We start from the raw sequence: 18,623 nt of genomic DNA, 5'->3' as shown, positions 1-18,623 counted from the left end.
GGGCCAGGATTACATCCAAGGTCTTTATGCCTGAATTGCTCCAATCCACCTCCCAAAGACATAGCACAATCTCATGAGGCTTAGTGATTTCCGATTTGTATAACTGTTACGTATTTCATATGTTATTTCACACTTATGTGGGCTGTGCAAATTAATTTTATCTTACAGCTTTTATATTTTACCATTACTGGTTTAAATCCGAAATCAGCCTGAACTGGAATCAGAACTCTTGGATTCGGGGAAAGTTCAAGTAAACCCATTACTTGCATCTGAAGAAGTGAGGTTCTTACTCACGAAAGCTTATGCTCCCAATACTTCTGTTAGTCTTAAAGGTGCCACAGGACCCTCTGTTGCTTTTTACAGATTCAGACTAACACGGCTACCCCTCTGATACCAGGTAAACCCAAACACTGAAACTCAGACACATCTCTGTAAGATGGACCTGAAGCAGGGTGCTGGAGGCCAGGTCTCTAACTGTGGCCATAATGCTGATTGCAAGTCAGCGTGCTGTTTGAAGGGTGTTTAGAAGCTCTCCTTTGCACTTCCTGATCCTGGTGCTATTCTGTGCATGACTGTTACTCTTGTGCTGTGTTGGAGCAGCCTAAAGGCTTTTATAACCTATGCTAGGTTGTTAGAATCAGAAGGGACTGAAAATAGAGCTTACGATACATTTCCCCCAGTCATGATCCCTTTTCCCTACCATGCTGGCAGCAGAGAGGTCATGTGGCATAACCGTCCCAGTTCAGGCTCTACTCCATACAATTATCTTGCTTACTCTGGGGAAATCCCTCCCTGGGCAACAATTTATGGCCAGGTTATGCTGTCACTGTAACTACAATAAAGAAACTGGCCCTGGACACATACTACCTCAAAATTAGAGGAATATGGGATTGGGATCCAAACCGTCCCAGGCCAGCCCTATCTTGAGTGTAGGTGGATCTCACTCTGAGCTTTTTATTTTTTTAATGCATTCTTGACCTTGGTTCAAATTAAAGTTTGTTACAGATGGAATAAAGTTTTCAGCTATATACAGTACCAACTGCTGAGAGTCATACTAACTGAGTTTAGCCATAAGAAATGTATTATTAAAAAGCTCCCTGATATAACCTGGTATTGATTTGATTCATTTTTGCTCTGACTTACAAAGTGATGAATTTTTCCTCTGCACAAGGAAATAAAAACATCCTTTGATCCATTCTGCTATTTAGAAAAGCCCTGCAGGCAAGGCAGCTGTGGGGGGTTATATTTTTGTTAGGATATCAATGCCTATTTAAAAAAAAATCCCTCTCCAGGTCAGTATTTTGACTGTTGATGACAAACATATTGCAGCTCACCATAGACTGGAAATATAAAATGCACACAGCAGACAAAATACCAGTATCCCCATTAGAAAAAAAATGGAGCCTAGAAGACTGTAGGACTCAAAATTTGGGGTCACAAAGAATTTTCCAGACGGGGTGGGGAACTCCCCCAATCCCTCCTCTGTACAGTGCAGGAATTTTCATTAATTTTCATCTTAAGTTACAACAGCTTGCATTGAAATCAGTGAGAGTTCTGAGTTATCAGGTCTGTAGAGGTCAAAAGACAATGTGTTTGGGAAAGGTTCTCTAGTTTCTAGAGAGCAGAAAGTCTAGAGAGCAATTGGCATCTTCCCCTCCACTGTAGTCCTGCAAAGAACCAATGCAGCCACAAAAGGGGTATTGCTAGCTGAGGAGTGGATGTGGATGAAGGATGTGCTAGAACCGTCACTACAGTTTGAGGCTACCAGCCTCTGGTAGAACCTCAGAGGAAGCACAGCAGGGAAAATACCACCTGCTCTCCCATGGGGTGAACTGAGCACAGCTGCCTGTGCTGGTGAAGTAAGTGCAAATTACTGAAACTGGAAATCCAAACTAACGAGGGTAACTTGCCTGTATATTCTGAACCTGACTGAGGCTAATGTCAGAAGGAGAGTTGCCAAGAGAGTATAGGTTTCAGAGGGGTAGCTGTGTTAGTCTGTATCAGCAAAAAGAACGAGGAGTACTTGTGGCACCTTAGAGACTAAGAAATTTATTTGAGCATAAGCTTTCGTGGGCTAAAACCCACTTCATCGGATGCATGCAGTGGAAAAGTATACTGCATGCATCCGATGAAGTGGGTTTTAGCCCACGAAAGCTTATGCTCAAATAAATTTCTTAGTCTCTAAGGTGCCACAAGTACTCCAAGAGAGTATAACAGATTACTATGAACTCTAATGTAATATGGGCCACCAACTCTCAGGAATTTGTCTTGAATGAGTGGTCATTTTTTCTCTGCCTAAACTCTCAGAACAATTCACTAAGCCACTAGACTGGGTAGGCAGGAATACAAACATCTGAAGTTATTTAGAAAATTTGGACTCTTCTAGAAAATGAGGTCAAGTGAATGTGATAGTCTACAGTATTAAAGTACCCACTGTACAACATTTCAAACCACTGGTGTGGGCTTTTTTTCAAGTAGCAAAAATATTAGCATGCTGCTTTCTAATGGGTCATGACTTGGAGTAACACAAACACTGTCACCTCACTGTCCCTTCTTTCCTGAATCTGTCCCTTGTTCTGGTCTCTTATGCTACCTCCCTTTCTTTTCTTACTGTCCACTTCTTTTGTTTTCATGGTTTCTCTGCTGCTCACATTTCTCTCTGTTTCTGTCCCCTTTGCTCCCCAATACACACTAAGGGCTCAGTCTTGTGTTACAGGCACTGCCGCAGAGAAGCAGAATATCTCCAAGAGCTCTCTCCATGCAGGACAAGTTGGTTACAGCTCACCTCTTCAGGTCATGTGGCCTGCTCCCCACTGCATGCACAGCCAACTCCACTGGCTGCTGTAAAGGGAGAACAGAATGCTGGCCATGCTTTCTCCCTGACAGCTTTGAGGTGTCTTTTGCCACACAAAAACAGTTAATGTTCTCAAGGGATCACCAGTATGAACAGTACTTGGCAGCTATGAGGGAGTGTAAGACTCCTCTCCCTCTGTGCACCCATTAACAGCTGAGCCCAAATTTACCCTGAGCCACATAATCTTCTTTCTCCATAGCCCATCCTTTCTCAACCAACACAGTAACACTTAGACTCACACATTCACACCAGGTAGCACTGAACAGGGTAAACCTTTCTCCTCCAATGAGGGAGCACTAACCAATGTGCTGAGTTGCTGTGACCATCAACTCCATTTAGGCCAACTATCAGTAACATCAGAAAGTGAATGGGGTGCACAGAGCATGCAGGCTAACAGAATAGGCCTCTCTACCACTCTCTTCCTGCACACCATTGCTCATTACTACTTTCCAAATGCATGGAAGATGAAAGGACCATTTAATTCCCTTCATCATCTGTAAAACAAGGTTTCCAGTAAAAGTTTAAATTCTGAAGGATGGCAGTGAAGTTTGGATACTTCAGTAATCATTGGCAACATCCAGCTCTATATCACAGATGAGGATCAAAAGAGTCAAGCAACTAGCCTGAGGGCACAGTGTGACTAAACCCAAGATCCACTAAACACTTTGTATGTTACTCTGACCTGCCCCCTACTGTGCATACTAATCTTTATGCATACAGAATGGAATTTCCTTAAATAGTGTATGCCAGTGGTTCTCAAACTTTTATACTGGTGACCGCTTTCACATAACAAGCCTCTGAGTGTGACTCCCCTTATAAATTTAAAACACTTTTTTATATATTTAACTCCATTATAAATGCTGGAGGCAAACCAGGGTTTGGGGTGGAGGTTGACAGCTCACGACCCCCCATGTAATAACTTTGTGACCCCCCTGAGGGATCCCGACCCCCAGTTTGAGAACCCCTGATGTATGCAGTGTTGTTGTAGCCATGTCGGTCCCAGGACATTAGAGACACAAGGTGGATGAGGTAATATCTTTTAACAGACTAACTTCTGTTGGTGAGAGAGACGAGAGAGACCAACAGAAGTTGGTCCAATAAAAATTATCTCATCCACCCTATTTTAAATAGTGATATTTATATATTATACATTTTGTCAAAAATAACTGCATTATACTTTTTCAGCTAGGGATGTACAATTCCTTTTTCACGGTTTAATGCCATCTTTAAGAAACGTACTATCACTCTGTGGACTCTTGTAATGCACAAGGAAGGTTAACGGGAGGTACAGCTCCCTGGAGCACAACTTTCCTTATTTATAAACAGCAGATTCCATTGAAAACAGGGATCCAAAGGCATTGAAAAGGTCAGATGTTAACTTCTCTTCACTGAGAACTCTAATAAACCATTGACATAAGAAAGCTGTCTTGTATCTTTACTGACAACATTATGTTCGCTTATTAGTCAATGGACTAGATTCTCTGGTGCTCTTTACCTTGTGTAGTTATTTATATGCGTAATAACTGTAAACTACTAAATCAGAAAAGTAACAATTTGCATCTTTTTTACCCTTATGGAACGGACTATACAAGGTGAAGCTCAACTGAGCAACTGACCAAAGGTTGTACAGTGCTTTGGAGATGCAAAACTACATATGTGCTCAGCAATATTATTATATTTGATGCATTCTTACTCCATTTTGCGGTTAGTATTTGCTTGGTGTCAGGTGTTATCAAATAATCGAATTACACCCCAAGGAGGTGTAAGATGATAAAGGCGCATACTGTAATTTGGGATCAGAATTAACAAGATTAAAAAGGGAATTGAGACCGAGAGAGTTATAAATGAGGATTGTTTACATTACAAGTACAGTACACATATCACAATGTATAAAATACCATACTGCTTCCCTGTGAGCTATTCAGTTCATACTGTGTTCCCAAGGGAGGCAGGGCAGGGTGAGGTCCCTAGTCACCATTTATATGTCATCTTATTGCCAACATTTTATTTAAAAAAATGAAGTTACACAATGGTAGAGAGAGATGATTAATTTTCTTATTGTTGAAAGGAAACAGAAACAGTACCTGCTTCCAGCTGGAAGACAGCACTGTGACTAACATGGCATTTAGGTGGATTTCACATAAAATTGTGGTTCCACGAGACTACTGAAAAGGTAGTCCTGAGAGAAGCTCTGTTGTAACAGTATTTTATAATTATGCTGCACTGTATAAAGAAAAGAGAAAGATGGTCATTTCAAATTATCATTACAGCTTCAAGATACCCCCTTCTGCACTGTGTGCTACACATATCGATCAACTCTATTCTTCTATTCCAATTAAACTGTTTTCTTGCTCAAGTTCAACACTGCCATAATGTGCACAACTCCTCAGACGTTAAAGATATTGCACCTGCTTATGCTTGTAGTGAATTTGTTCCCCTGCAGTTACCTGGATATTTTGAGCAGGGCTGACAACCCCAAATCCAGGCCTGAGGTAAAAATAAAATGGAAGGAAGCTGACAAAATAAGTTCAAATTGAGTAGCAGCATTGAAGTTTCCTGAACATGCCTGAAAAACTCAGGTTGAGAATTAAATAATTTATTACCAAGATCACTGGAAGGTATTCTGAGTCTTTTTGAAGGTTCTGCAAAACTTCTGTTCTATATTCTCAATATCCCTTATAGCAGGGGTCGGCAATCTTTCAGAAGTGGTGTGCCAAGTCTTCATTTATTCACTCTAATTTAAGGTTTTGCGTGCCAATAATACATTTTAATGTTTTTAGAAGGTCTCTTTCTATAAGTCTATAATATATAACTAAACTATTGAAGAAACTATTTAAGAAACTTCATTTAAAATTAAATTAAAATGCAGAGCCCCCCCGACCGGTGGCCAGGACCCGGGCAGTGTGAGTGCCACTGAAAATCAGCTCATGTGCCGCCTTCAGCACACGTGCCATAGGTTGCCTGACCCTGCCTTATAGCTTTCTGTTGTATTATTATAATTATCATTTGCTGACTCACCTTAGCTCTTTAAACTTTGTTATTATACTGGTGGAACAGATCAGCTCTAGAAATTTTCAAAACAGGAACTGAATCTCTCCCCATCTTTGCCTCTCCCAACCTAGTGCTATTGACTACAGAACCAACACATTCACATGTGACATATTTCATTCTAATTTCACAACTGAAATGATAATTAGATACACACACAGATATATAAAGTCAGCTTTTCTCCCTTCAAAGATAGAGTATTTTCTACCGCAGACCACAGCCAGTTTGAGTTCTTTATAATTTAGGTCAGACAGATCATTTCCACATTATTACAGGGATGAGTTTTGATGTGGAACATGACATTCTCTTCTTCCTGCCCTTGTTCAGAGCCAAGGGAAGTTCTGAACATTGAAAGAGTAACAAATGAGCCCAGAGTGCTTTCGCAGAGGACTCAGATTAGGGCTTCTTAAACAACATTTGTAATATTAGAGAAGCATATGTCATTGCAGCACACTGGTGGGCACCTCGTGTTTTGTTATACATTACCCAAACACTTATAAACACCATTGTGAAGTTGCTATTCCATAAAATCTACCCACTCTTTTAAATCTTGTATTTTAAAAGTTCACATATAACTTTTCACAGGATTCATAGTATTTAATTAGGAGTAGGCAGAAAAATAAGATAAGATACTGTTATTGCACTCCATTTGCTAAGAATACAGGTACAGGAAACCATCTGGTAGATTTGCTTAGTGCTTTTGCCTACAAATGCTGGTTTATTAGTAAGGTAAACAAAATTCTTATATAAAAACTGGGGAGAAAGGCAAGTAGGTCAGTATTAATAATAGAAGTTTCTTTGAAAAGTAATAGTTTTTTTTTTTTTTAAAGAGGTGGAGTGATGCAGGGCTGGGATTCTTTGTTAATGAACTTCACCATCCAAGATGCAGGATTATGTAAATAAATGCAGCTAACAAAAGTAGGGTACAGACTATGAAAATGGTAGGGGGAGACTCTTGTCACCCACAAACACTAAGGAGAGATTTGAATTATGGTTAGTGTCTGAACTAAAAATAGCAGAAAAATAAAAGGACAGATCAGAAGTATACCACCACTTTCAGGGACACAATCTGGTGAAACTCAACCTATGAGAAGATTTCCAATGGCACAAAGGGTGGTCAGGTGAAAATCTCTCATTGAAAATTAATGGAAGTTGGGTGCCTTTGGAAATCTCCCTCCTAGTTTTTTTCTGAATAAACAGCATCTTCAGTCACTATGACTCTAGTGTTGATTAGGATATGGTTGGACACAAACCGTAAGCAGAATGTGTGTGGCACTGAAGGGATCTAGCATATTAGTGCTAGATAGTGCTCCATAAATATCTTAAATTAAACAGAAAGAATTTTATATCCCATAATCCAGGTTTAGCAAATTATATCCCTTGAGTTTCAGAGTAATTAGTGAAGAAGAAATGTGCTTAGACCTAGCAGACATAATGAAAGGGGGTCTTTCACATTCTTTCACGTATGTCATTGGCTGGAATCTGGTCCAGGAGGGTAGTGAACAAAAGTAATTTCTTTCTAAAGGCTCTTCAGTGGCCAACATGAGATGAGTTGCTGGTCTCAACCCAAGTTTTAGTGGACAGATGAGGTCTATATTTTGCTACCCATGCTAATATATGAATAAATTATTATTAATAGTGATAATAAACACCATGATGTGCATATCTGTCACTCCACTATAATGTAAATTCCTTGACATACTAGTTCAATTTCTGCTCCTATGTGCCCATATACAGTTTATTTCAGTAAGCCCTGGTCTACACTATGGGGTTAGGTCGAATTTATAATGAATGCGTCTACACAACCAATCCAGTTCCGTTGACCTAAAGGGCTCTTAACATCAATTTCTGTACTCCTCCTCGGCGAGGGGAGTAGCGCCAAAATAGACCTTGTTGGGTCGAATTTGGATTAGTGCAGACGCAATTCGATGTTATTGGCCTCCGGGAGCTATCCCAGAGTGCTCCAATGTGACCGCTCTGGACAGCACTTTTAACTCCAATGCACTAGCCAGGTACACAGGAAAAGCCCCGGGAAATTTTGAATTTCATTTCCTGTTTGGTCAGCGTGGCGAGCTCAGCAGCACAGGTGACCATGCAATCCCCCCAGAATTGCAAATGAGCTCCAGCATGGAGCGAACGGGAGACACTGGATCTGATTGCTGTATGGGGAGAAGAATCTGTGCAGGCAGAACTCCGATCAAAAAGAAGAAATGCTAATATATATGCCAAAATCGCACAGGACATGATGGACAGAGGCTACAACAGGGACACAAAGCAGTGCCACAAAGCAGTGCCACGTGAAAGTTAAGGAGCTCAGGCAAGCCTACCAAAAGACAAAGGAGGCAAACGGTCGCTCCGGGTCAGAGCCCCATACATGCCACTCCTATGATCAGCTGCATGGCATTTTAGGGAGGGACCCTACCATTACCCCACCACTGTCCGTTGACACCTGCATGGGGGGGGAGTCTCAAGCAACAGGGAGGAGGATTTTGTGGATGAGGAAGAGGAGGAGGAGGAGAATGCGCAGCAGGCAAGCGGTGAATCCGTTCTCCCCGGCAGCCAGGACCTTTTAATCACCCTGGAGCCATTACCCTCCCAAGGCAGGATCCCTGACCCTGAAGGCGGAGAAGGCACCTCTGGTGAGTGCACATTTGTAACTACAGTAAAGGGTTTAAAAGCAATAGTGTTTAATGTTTGATTTGCCCTGAAGACTTGGGATGCATTCGCGGTCAGTACAGCTACTGTCATTCAAACAGTTCTGATTTGTAGTGTGGCTACAATAAGCAATGTGGCCTTGTCCTTCCCTCCTCCCCTCCTCCCCCACCTCACCCAGGCTACCTTGTCAGTTATCTCACTTTTTTTTTAAATGAATAAAGAATGCATGGTTTCAAAACAATAGTGACTTTATTTTCTTTGCCAGCTGTGATCGAAGGGGGGAGGGTGGTTGGCTTACAGGGAATTAAAATCATCAAAGGGGGCGGGTTTGCATCAAGGAGAAACACACACAACTGTCACACCGAAGCCTGGCCAGTCATAAAACTGGTTTTCAAAGCCTCTCTGATGCACAGCGCACCTAGCTGTGCTCTTCTAATCACCTTGGTGTCTGGCTGCTCAAAATCGGCCGCCAGGCGATTTGCCTCAACCTCCCACCCCGCCATAAACATCTCCCCCTTACTCTCACAGATATTATGGAGCACACAGCAAGCAGCAATAACAATGGGAATATTGGTTGTGCTGAGGTCTCACCTAGTCAGCAAACAGCGCCAGCGAGCTTTTAAATGTCCAAAGGCACATTCTGCCACCATTCTGCACTTGCTCAGCCTATAGTTGAACTGCTCCTTACTACTGTCCAGGCTGCCTGTGTGCGGCTTCATGAGCCATGGGAGCAAGGGGAAGGCTGGGTCTCCAAGGATAACTATTGGCATTTCAACATCCCCCACAGTAATTTTCTGGTCTGGGAAGTAAGTCCCTTCCTGTAGCTGTTCAAACAGAGCAGAGTTCCTAAAGATGCGAGCGTCATGCACCTTTCCCGGCCATCCCACGTTAATGTCGGTGAAACGTCCCTTGTTATCTACCAGTGCTTGCAGCACCATTGGGAAGTACCCCTTTTGGATTACGTATTGGTTGGCAAGGTGGTCCGCTGCCAAGACAGGGATATGCGTTCCGTCTATCGCCCCACCACAGTTAGGGAACCCCATTGCAGCAAAGCCATCCACTATGACCTGCACATTTCCCAGAGTCACTACCCTTGATAGCAGAACCTCAGTGATTGCATTGGCTACTTGAATCACAGCAGTCCCCACAGTAGATTTGCTCACTCCAAATTGATTCCAGACTGACCGGTAGCAGTCTGGCATTGCAAGCTTCCACAGGGCTATCGCCACTCGCTTCTCAACTGTCAGGGCAGCTCTCATCTTGGTATCCCTGCGCTTCAAGGCGGGGGAAAGCAACTCACAGAGTTCCAGGAAAGTGGCCTTATGTCTGCGAAAGTTTCGCAGCCACTGGGAATCATCCCATACCTGCAACACTATGCGGTCCCACCAGTCTGTGCTTGTTTGCCGGGCCCAGAATCGGTGTTCCACTGTATCAACCAGCCCCAGTGCCGCCATGATGTCCCAATTGCCACATCCCATGCTTTCAGGAACGTCTGTGCCCATGTCCTCCTCACAATAGTCCTCGTGCTGCCATCTCTTAGCCAGGTTCTGCACATACTGCAGTATAATGCGTGAGGTGTTTACAATGCTCACAACAGCAACAGTGAGCTGAGCCGGCTCCATGCTTGCCATGCTATGGCATCTGCCCAGGTAATCCAGGAAAAAAGGTGCGAAATTATTGTCTGAAGTTGCTTTCATGGAGGGAGGGCGGAAGGGGAGACTGACGACATGTACCCAAAACCACCCGCGACAATGTTTTTGCCCCATCAGGCATTGGGAGCTTAACTCAGAATTCCAATGGGGAGGGGAGACTGCGGGAACTGTGGGATAACTGCCCACAGTGCACTGCTCCATGAGTCGATGCTACCCATGGTACTGAGGACGCACTCTGCCGACTTAATGCGCTTAGTGGGGAAATACACAGTCGACTGTATAAAATCGATATCTAAAGATCGACATCTATAAAATCAACCTAATTTCATAGTGTAGACATACCCTAAGAGTCATATGAGGGCATCAAAGGGCAGCATTTAGCTCACCTCCATACTTGTGGCCACAAAGTTAGTGTCCATCCTATCCACATATTTTTAATAAAAGGTCAGAAACAGTCTCCCTGCAAAAATAATTATAAAAAATATGACAACAGAATCGAGTAACTGGTTAATACATGAATGGATTGCATGAGTTTATTGGTCAAATCACCCATTATTCCCCTTTCTTTATTTATCCACTGCACAGCACCATTGTATCTGAGCACCTTACAAATTCTAAAATAAATACACTGAACGATTTTTTCACAAATCCTACACAAACACTTCCATGATCAGAGACTGAAAGGGAATGCTATCAGTGGATGGCAACCTAACTCCAGGTGGCTTGAATGGATGCTATGGCACGACTAATACTAAGGGCACTCATTTGACTTGCACTGTTAGTGAATCAAAACGATACTGCCGATATTTTTTCCAGACAAAACACCTTAATCTCTCTCTCTCTCTCTCTCTCACACACACACACACACACACACACACTTCCAGCTGTGGAAACCATCTGGGATATTGCAGCTAATTCTTCAACATTGCTCCAACTAACCCGTTTCGCTGACACCATTTTTGGCAGAAAATGTATCGATTTTTTGTCTTAAAATACATATGCAAAATATACTTTAATGGGAAAGGACATTACACACAAATACCCCCTTATGCACAGAGACAAGAACAGATATCACTGAGTCCAAGTTTGAAGCACCATTTGATCTTCCCCTTCCCATCCCTACCATCACCACCCTGGCAATGGGTAATATTTCTCTCTGCTTTCAGTCAGATTAAACAAGAGCCATAACATACCAGAAAAGCACTTGTGTTCCACACACCCCCTTCTCCCCATAAATCCAAGCTGAGTCCTTTGGCTCACTCTGCAGCTAGTTGCAGACTTCCTGTCCCCCCTGCATATGTGTCAGTACAATCAGCAGTTCTTTCCTGAAAGTAATTGCTACTCCCTTGTGTGTGTTGCTCTCATTTCCTCATGCTTACTCTTCAAAATCACCTGCTTTTCCACTGTCTAATATCCGCAAGTAATTTGGGAGTCTTGCTGGAAGAATCAAACAGCCTACTGGGAGTGTGGCATTTTATAAATAAGTGATTCAGAGGGAGAACAGGACAATTATAAGTTAGCTCTGGAGCTGGCTTTAGATCTTCAGATGCATGGAGCTGATTAGATAGGGGAATTTTTACAAGGATTTTTTTCACTAACATCCATTGACTCCAAAGAAAAGATACCAATGCAAACACAGAATCATCTTGTTACATTGAGAGGAACAGCATCGACTGAGACACAGAAATCTGGAGGCCTGAAACCCTGCCTTTGTGTTAGGTATATCAGTACTGGGGCAGTACCAGCAGCAGACAAACAGCTTTTTTTAAAGGAAGAACAAAAGACTCATTTGTAAGGTCTATTTACATAGGTCTTTTCTGAGGGAATGGTTCTGAAGGGTTGGGGGATTTATGTCTGGTGAGTTATATTACTATTAGTTTGTATTTAATTGAGTTATTTATGTGATATTATTATAGCTTTGTATACAAAGCTTGGCACAACTCAAAATGTCAATGGTCCTGCTCTACACAATTTTGTATGCTAATAATATGGAATTGTATTGTTTTAGACTTCTGTAGTGAGTTTCCACTCACCCAAGTGAGTTCTCATCACCATTTCTGATAATTGTGATTTTGTTTGGTCCTTTGGAGACGAGCCACAGGCTTCACAAGGGATTTTACTGCCTTGTTTCATGTCTTTTCAACTCTTTTGAGATGTGTCAGGCTGTTTTTTTTTTAAAATAACATTTAGGGAATTCTCACATTGATGTTCATCCCAAGGGAAGGGGCATCTCTGTTTTTCTACACAATGAAAATTGTTTAGGCTTTTGTGGCTTGGGTTTCCTTCAAGTTTTAGAAAGATGTTTATAGATGAACTGGAGTGTAATCATCAGTGAAATAATGATTCTTCATTTATGTCCGTTTTCTTAAAGCAGATTTCATATACTCTCTCTGACCATTCCATTGAAGAGGGCAGGGTGGAAGGTTTCCATGTCCAAACGCTTTGATTTGTGGCAAAGATGAAGGGGGAATAGACCATAATTCAGTAATCCATCACTGGTACAATATGTGCAGGAATATCCCAAAGAGGAAGACCTTGGACATTACGAGGAGGATTAAGGCCATAATTTCCCTTACTGTGATTTTGTCTGACCTTTTAGAATATCATCTGCTTTGGGCAGGGCCACTCAGAGTAGCAAACCACAGACTGAAATGCTGGGTGCAGTTTTGTATGGCTTTGGATCTAGAAACTCTCAGAAAGTGCAAAGCAGACAAGAAGTAAACCAGTACAGCTAACTGGCGAGGCATAAGAAAGTTATCTGAGCCAAAAAGAGATCCTTTAGAAAATGGAAATCTAATCCTAGTGAAACCAATAAAAAGAAGCATAAACGATGACAGTCAATATGTAAGAAGAAAACTAGAAGACCTATGATGGAATCTACAGAGTAAGTAACTAAAGGTGTAAAAATAAATACCAAGAAATTCTTTAAGTATATTAGAGGCAGAAAGCCTGTCGGAGAATCTGTGGGTCTGCTGGATCACCAAGGATTAAAGGGAGAAATTGAGGAAGACAAAGACATTGTTGAGAAACTAAGTGATTTCGCTGCATCAGTCTTCACCCCAGGGGATGTTAGGGAAATACCTACCCTAGGCCCTGCTTTCTTCTGGTAATGAAGATGAGGTATTTCCAGAGACTGAGGTGTCCGAAGAAAAGGCGTTGGAACCAATTGATACATCAAAAAGGAACAAATCACTAGTCCCAGATGGTGCATATCCAAAATTCTGAAGGTACTTAAGAACGAGGTGATTGAGCTGCTAGCAAAACTAGGCAATCTCTCATTAAAATCAGCCACTTAACTATATTGGAGGACTAGAGGGTAGCAAATGTACCATATTTTAAAAAAGGTGTGAGGGTTGAGCCAGGAAATTATAGCAGGGCCGCCCGGGGGGTGGGGGGTGGGGCAAGTGGGGCCCTGGCCGAGAATCCCTTTTCCTGGCTAGAGGCGCCTTTTTACTTACCTGGCGGCGGTCTGGGTCTTCGGCGGCATTTTGGCCGCAGGTCCTTCAGTGCTGCCGAAGACGCGGAGCGACTGAAGGACCCGCCGCTGCAGACTCAGCGCGCCACCCAGTGAGTATGTCCGCTCCCCCGCTTTGCCCCAGGCCCCCTGAATCCTCTGGGCAGCCCTGAATTATAGAGCAGCAAGCCTTACTTCTGTACTTGGTAAATTGCTTGAAATGATATTAAAAACATAACTATAAAACATTTAGATGATTATGATATGGTAGAATCTAAACAGCACAGCTTCTGCAAAAGAAAACCATGTCTCACTAATCTATTCAAAGGCTTTCAATGTGCCAATAAAACAGTGGATAAATGAGAACAAATAAACAAAATTAATATAGAATTTCAAAAGGCCTCTGAGAAAGTCCCTTACAGGAAGCTAGTCACAAAACTAAGAAGTCATGTGATCTGAGGCCAAGTACCGTCACTGATCAGAAACTAGCCAAGAGGGATAAAACAAAGCAGAGGAATAAACAGTCAATTTTTATCATGGCACAAGATTAACAGCATGATGTCACAAGGTTCTTTACTAGAACTTTTGTTGTTTAATATATTGATTAATATATGGAAAAGAGGGGGAGCACTGAGAGGGCAAAATCTGCAGATGACAGAAATTTACTTCGATTAGTCAGGGCTTCAGAAGATTGTGAGGAACTTGAGAGATCTATTCAAGCTAAGTAAATAGGCAACATTGTGGCAGATAAAATTCAGTGTTGATGAATGCAAAGTAATGCACAGCAGAGAGAATAATCTGAACCACCCAGACACCTTGCTGAGTTCTAAATTAACTGTGTCCACGCAGGAAAATACCTGGCCATCATTATGGACTGCTCAATAAAGACTACTGTAAAATGTGCAGCAGCACTCAAAAAAGCAAACAAGATGTCAGGATGCTTAATGAAAGGGATGGAAAGTAGTATGGAATATATTATAATGCCATTATATAAATCAAAGGTATGTCCTCACCTGGAATACTGTTTTAAGTTTCTTTCATCCCATGTCAAAAAAGTATATAAAGAGGATTCAAAGACAGATGTGAAAATAATTACAGTATGGAAAGATGAAGAAGAAAGATTGAAGAAATTAGGGCTGTTTAATTCAGTCAGTCAATAAGTCCCAAGAATGGAACAGAAAGTTGGCAAATTCAAAACTGATAAAAGGAAATACTTTCTACTCGATGCACAATTAGACTGTGGAACTCATTGTTACATTGTTATCACTGAGACCAAGAACATAGCAGGATGCAAAAGAAGATTGGACATTTATATGCACAACAAAAATATCTAGGGTTCTAATAGGAAATATTTTTTAAAAAGCAAAGCAAGAGTTTTGGAAGGGATATAATATTTCCTGTTTGAGGAAATAAACCAACCTCCACTTATTGGGGATTATTAGGAAAACATAACCTGGGAGCAGGTTATCCTGTAATTGCCTAGTGCTGAGTTTCTTGCATCTTCCTTTGAAGGAGCTGATATTGACTGCTGCCAGACACAAGATACTAGAATAGATGGACCACTGGTCTGAGCTATTCCCATGTCCGTGAAAAGCAATTCTGTAATAATTGCATTCTGGATTCCCATGTTGATTATCTCTAACTTACAGGTCAGAAAATTCAACTTGACTCCTGGAATCAAGCTGGATTCTTTCCCCTCATGAATATCACTTTCAGTAATAAAAGCTCTGAAGACTAAAGTTGTCCTCAGTGACAACTGTACAGCCCCCTATGACTTCAAATTATATTCTCAGTGACAAAGAGATAAAGACAAAGACAAAATGTCCCTCACTATGAGGGATGTCACTCTTCTTAGACCCAGAGTTCCCTCTGCTCCACACCAATTTGGCCTCCCCTCACTTTTATTGTTGAAAATCATTTACATACGAATTAAAGATGCATGAAGCTGAGGTTATAGATTGAAGGAAAGGAAGGAAGGAATACACCGAAGAAACCCACCCAACTATATGTTTCCTGCATAAAGATTATCTCTGTGACCCAATTTTGGGTCTTTGTCACAATTGTGTGCCACATTGGGGACTGGAAGATTTAGGCATTTGGTTATACCTGTGCAGCTCCTGTGCCTTTAGTGGTTTCCACAGGCCTGACTCTTTGGCATTTAGTAATGAATGCAATTAATGCTGCACAAAATGGAATAGAATCCCACTCCCTGCTGATGTTTGTGTTAGCTCTGCAGAGCTAACAGGAGTAAAGAGAAGTAAGATTTATTTTTGTCACTGAAGTCAGTAGATAGGACACACATAAACACACAGAAAGAGCAAATTTGTTGAGAACGAAAGTGCCATTATTATATCTTTTGCAGAGTAGAATCACACTGTAAGCTGGCAATATGTGAGAAAAAAGCTTAAATGCACCTTCTTTCCATATGAAATATGGCTTTCTAATGCAGTTCTACCCTAGAAGTATGTCAGTACAGCACAGAGATATTATGTTACGACAAGAACAAAATTTGGGGACTGTTGTTCCTTTCTCTTCCCTAATCCTTTTCCTGCCCTTCTCTGTACCTTTTCCAATTCTAATATATCTTTTTTGAAATAGGGCAACCAGAAGTGCATGCAGTATTCCAGGTGTGGACATACCCCTCTTCTGCCCTTCAAACAATCCCCCACCCTGTCAAAGCTCATCATCAGAAGCAAGCTCCCCACAGACCAGAACACACCAACTCAAAGCAGCACCAGACCCTGCCAGAACAACAGATGCAAAACCTATACACATATCTCCACTGCTACAATGACCAACAACTCCCACAACACACCTTTCAAGATCCATGGATCCTACACATGCCTATCACAACATATGGTGTACGCCATTGAGTGCACTAAATGCCCCCAAAACAACTATGTGGGTAAAACCAGACAATTTTTTACACACATGATAAAAGACAACCACCATATCAGATGTGGGTGAACATTTTTCACAAAGCGATCACCTATATCTGATCTCTCAGTCCTCATCCTCAAAGGAAACCTGTATGATACCTTCAAAAGACGAGCCTGGGAGTTTAACTTCATAACTTTGCTAGACATCATTAAATAAACACATTTACCTTGAAAAAAAAAAGGGCTTCCCCAATACCAGAAAATAATCATCGGGTGATACCAATAAAATCAAATCCTAGCCTGAAAACAGCTAAGGACAAACTCATAAAGATATGTCCATAATTTCTGTAATAATATTATAATAAATCCATGTAATAAATAATTATGACTTCAATGATTTCTAGAATAACTCTTTTCTAGTTGTATCAAAGCACAACAAAGGCAATGAATTTGTTTCAGGTTTATGGACGATGTAGTACCCTGGCTGCAATCTGAGGGGTAGACTGAGATGCAGCCGGAAAGATAAGAGTATTGGTATCTTTAAAATTCCATAAAAGTGACATGACAAATCCACATTCATAACAAGAATTGTGAGGAGGGGAGAAAAAAAAAGAACGAAAGCAAAAAACGTTAATGTTACATTTAAAATCTTTTAATTTCTCACGGAGACTGATAAAGATCCGGCATCTGTAGCAAATGCAAGGAGCTTTTCTTCTTTTGTTTGCAGACATACCTTGGCTGACCTAGTGATAGCCCCAATTTCTGAATAAAGATCTGTGCTGTCTGGGAATTTTTCCACCACCATAGTGCAGACATGGTGCAGGAGAGACTGCTTATGCACTGTGTCCTTGACTTCCGGAACCTTCTCGAGGTAGCTTAACTCAAAAGCTTTGGCCTGTGTAGGAAAGGAATTTTTTTTTTAAAGTAAGTTTATTTTGTCCACACGGATCTCCTCAAAGAAAACATTTACTAAGATATACAATACGTTGGGGGGGGAGGGGGAAGAGGGTGAGGGGAAGAGATTACTCTTTTTAAATAAAAAGAATCCCAGAGCAGGAAGAATACATGATTCTTTCTGACACAATTTTACATACTTCTGAAGAGTCAGTAGATGCCTAGATCATTCCATTTGCAATGAAAAGAACAAATAGGTGATTCTTGTAATGTGAATTAAGAACAACTCCACTGAAGTCAATGGGGTTACGCTGGTGTAAAATTGGTGTGCGAACAGTGCCTGGTCCCAAATCTCTCTGAGGTTATTTTGAATTAATGAAACATACAATGTAGGTTTTGTTTTTTAAATTACATGTATGTGTTGGACATACACATATACTGGGTGATAACTGTGATATGACGTAGAGAAGCTGATGAGGAAAGTCTGTGATAATAGTCAGTAATAAAATGATAGGGTGACAAAAGCTTACATTGGTTCCATTTAGAAAGTTCCCAATGGCTAGTAAAGTAGAAAGGATAAATCCCAAGGTTTTATTATGCTCCAGCTGGTCCATTCCTTCCTTCAGGTCTAACAGTGGTTCTGCAACTTCCTGTCATTAAAAAAAAAAAAAAGTGACGATTTTAGGCTCTCATAGATCTTTCTGTCTTAATTCTATGCTTTAGATTAATTATTGCAAAAGTTCTAAACAGTGATCCCGCAGAGCGCTGGCATTTGTGTGATGCTGGCTCTCTTCCTTGCTGCAGCTACTAAATCACATAAAAAGCCCAGCAGAGAAATCAATAAAATATTTCCTAAAGTTGCTTGTTCATGTAAGCAACTGGCGTCCTCATCACAGGGATGTGATGTGACTGAAAATGGAAGACGCTTCACTGCAGGGGGCTGCTGTGTTTGAGTTAGAGGCATAAAAATCTCCACTGATGAAATGTCTTAATTCTAGTTTTTGAGATCTTTCAAGAGCAAAGAAAACCTAGAATATTTGGTAACTTGACCTCTTTAATCTGCCTCTACTGGTCCCTACAATTGATGGCCACCTCTGAGATGCAGATGTGACTACTTCTCTCAGGGCCGGCTCCAGGCATCAAGCACCTAAGCTGGTGCTTGGGGCGGCACCTGGAGGGGGGCGGCG

General features: G+C 41.5%; 1 protein-coding gene across 1 annotated transcript in view; it reads right to left on the bottom strand.

Moving 5' to 3' along the window:
• Positions 1-18,623, bottom strand: part of FHOD3 (formin homology 2 domain containing 3) — a 563,825-nt gene that overhangs the window by 46,483 nt on the left and 498,719 nt on the right. The window contains exons 20-21 of the mRNA XM_026654142.2: positions 17,967-18,086; positions 17,276-17,437 (exon numbers count right to left, since the gene is read on the bottom strand). Coding sequence (XP_026509927.1) covers positions 17,276-17,437; positions 17,967-18,086 — 282 coding nt within the window. The remainder of the gene's footprint in view (positions 1-17,275; positions 17,438-17,966; positions 18,087-18,623) is intronic.

This window comes from Terrapene carolina, unplaced genomic scaffold (genome assembly GCF_002925995.2).
Source record: "Terrapene carolina triunguis isolate 2854851 unplaced genomic scaffold, T_m_triunguis-2.0 Scaffold183, whole genome shotgun sequence".
In the NCBI taxonomy this organism is placed as follows: domain Eukaryota; kingdom Metazoa; phylum Chordata; order Testudines; family Emydidae; genus Terrapene; species Terrapene triunguis.
Note: the sequence above shows the minus strand (reverse complement) of the source record. Positions and strands in the feature narration are given on the sequence as shown.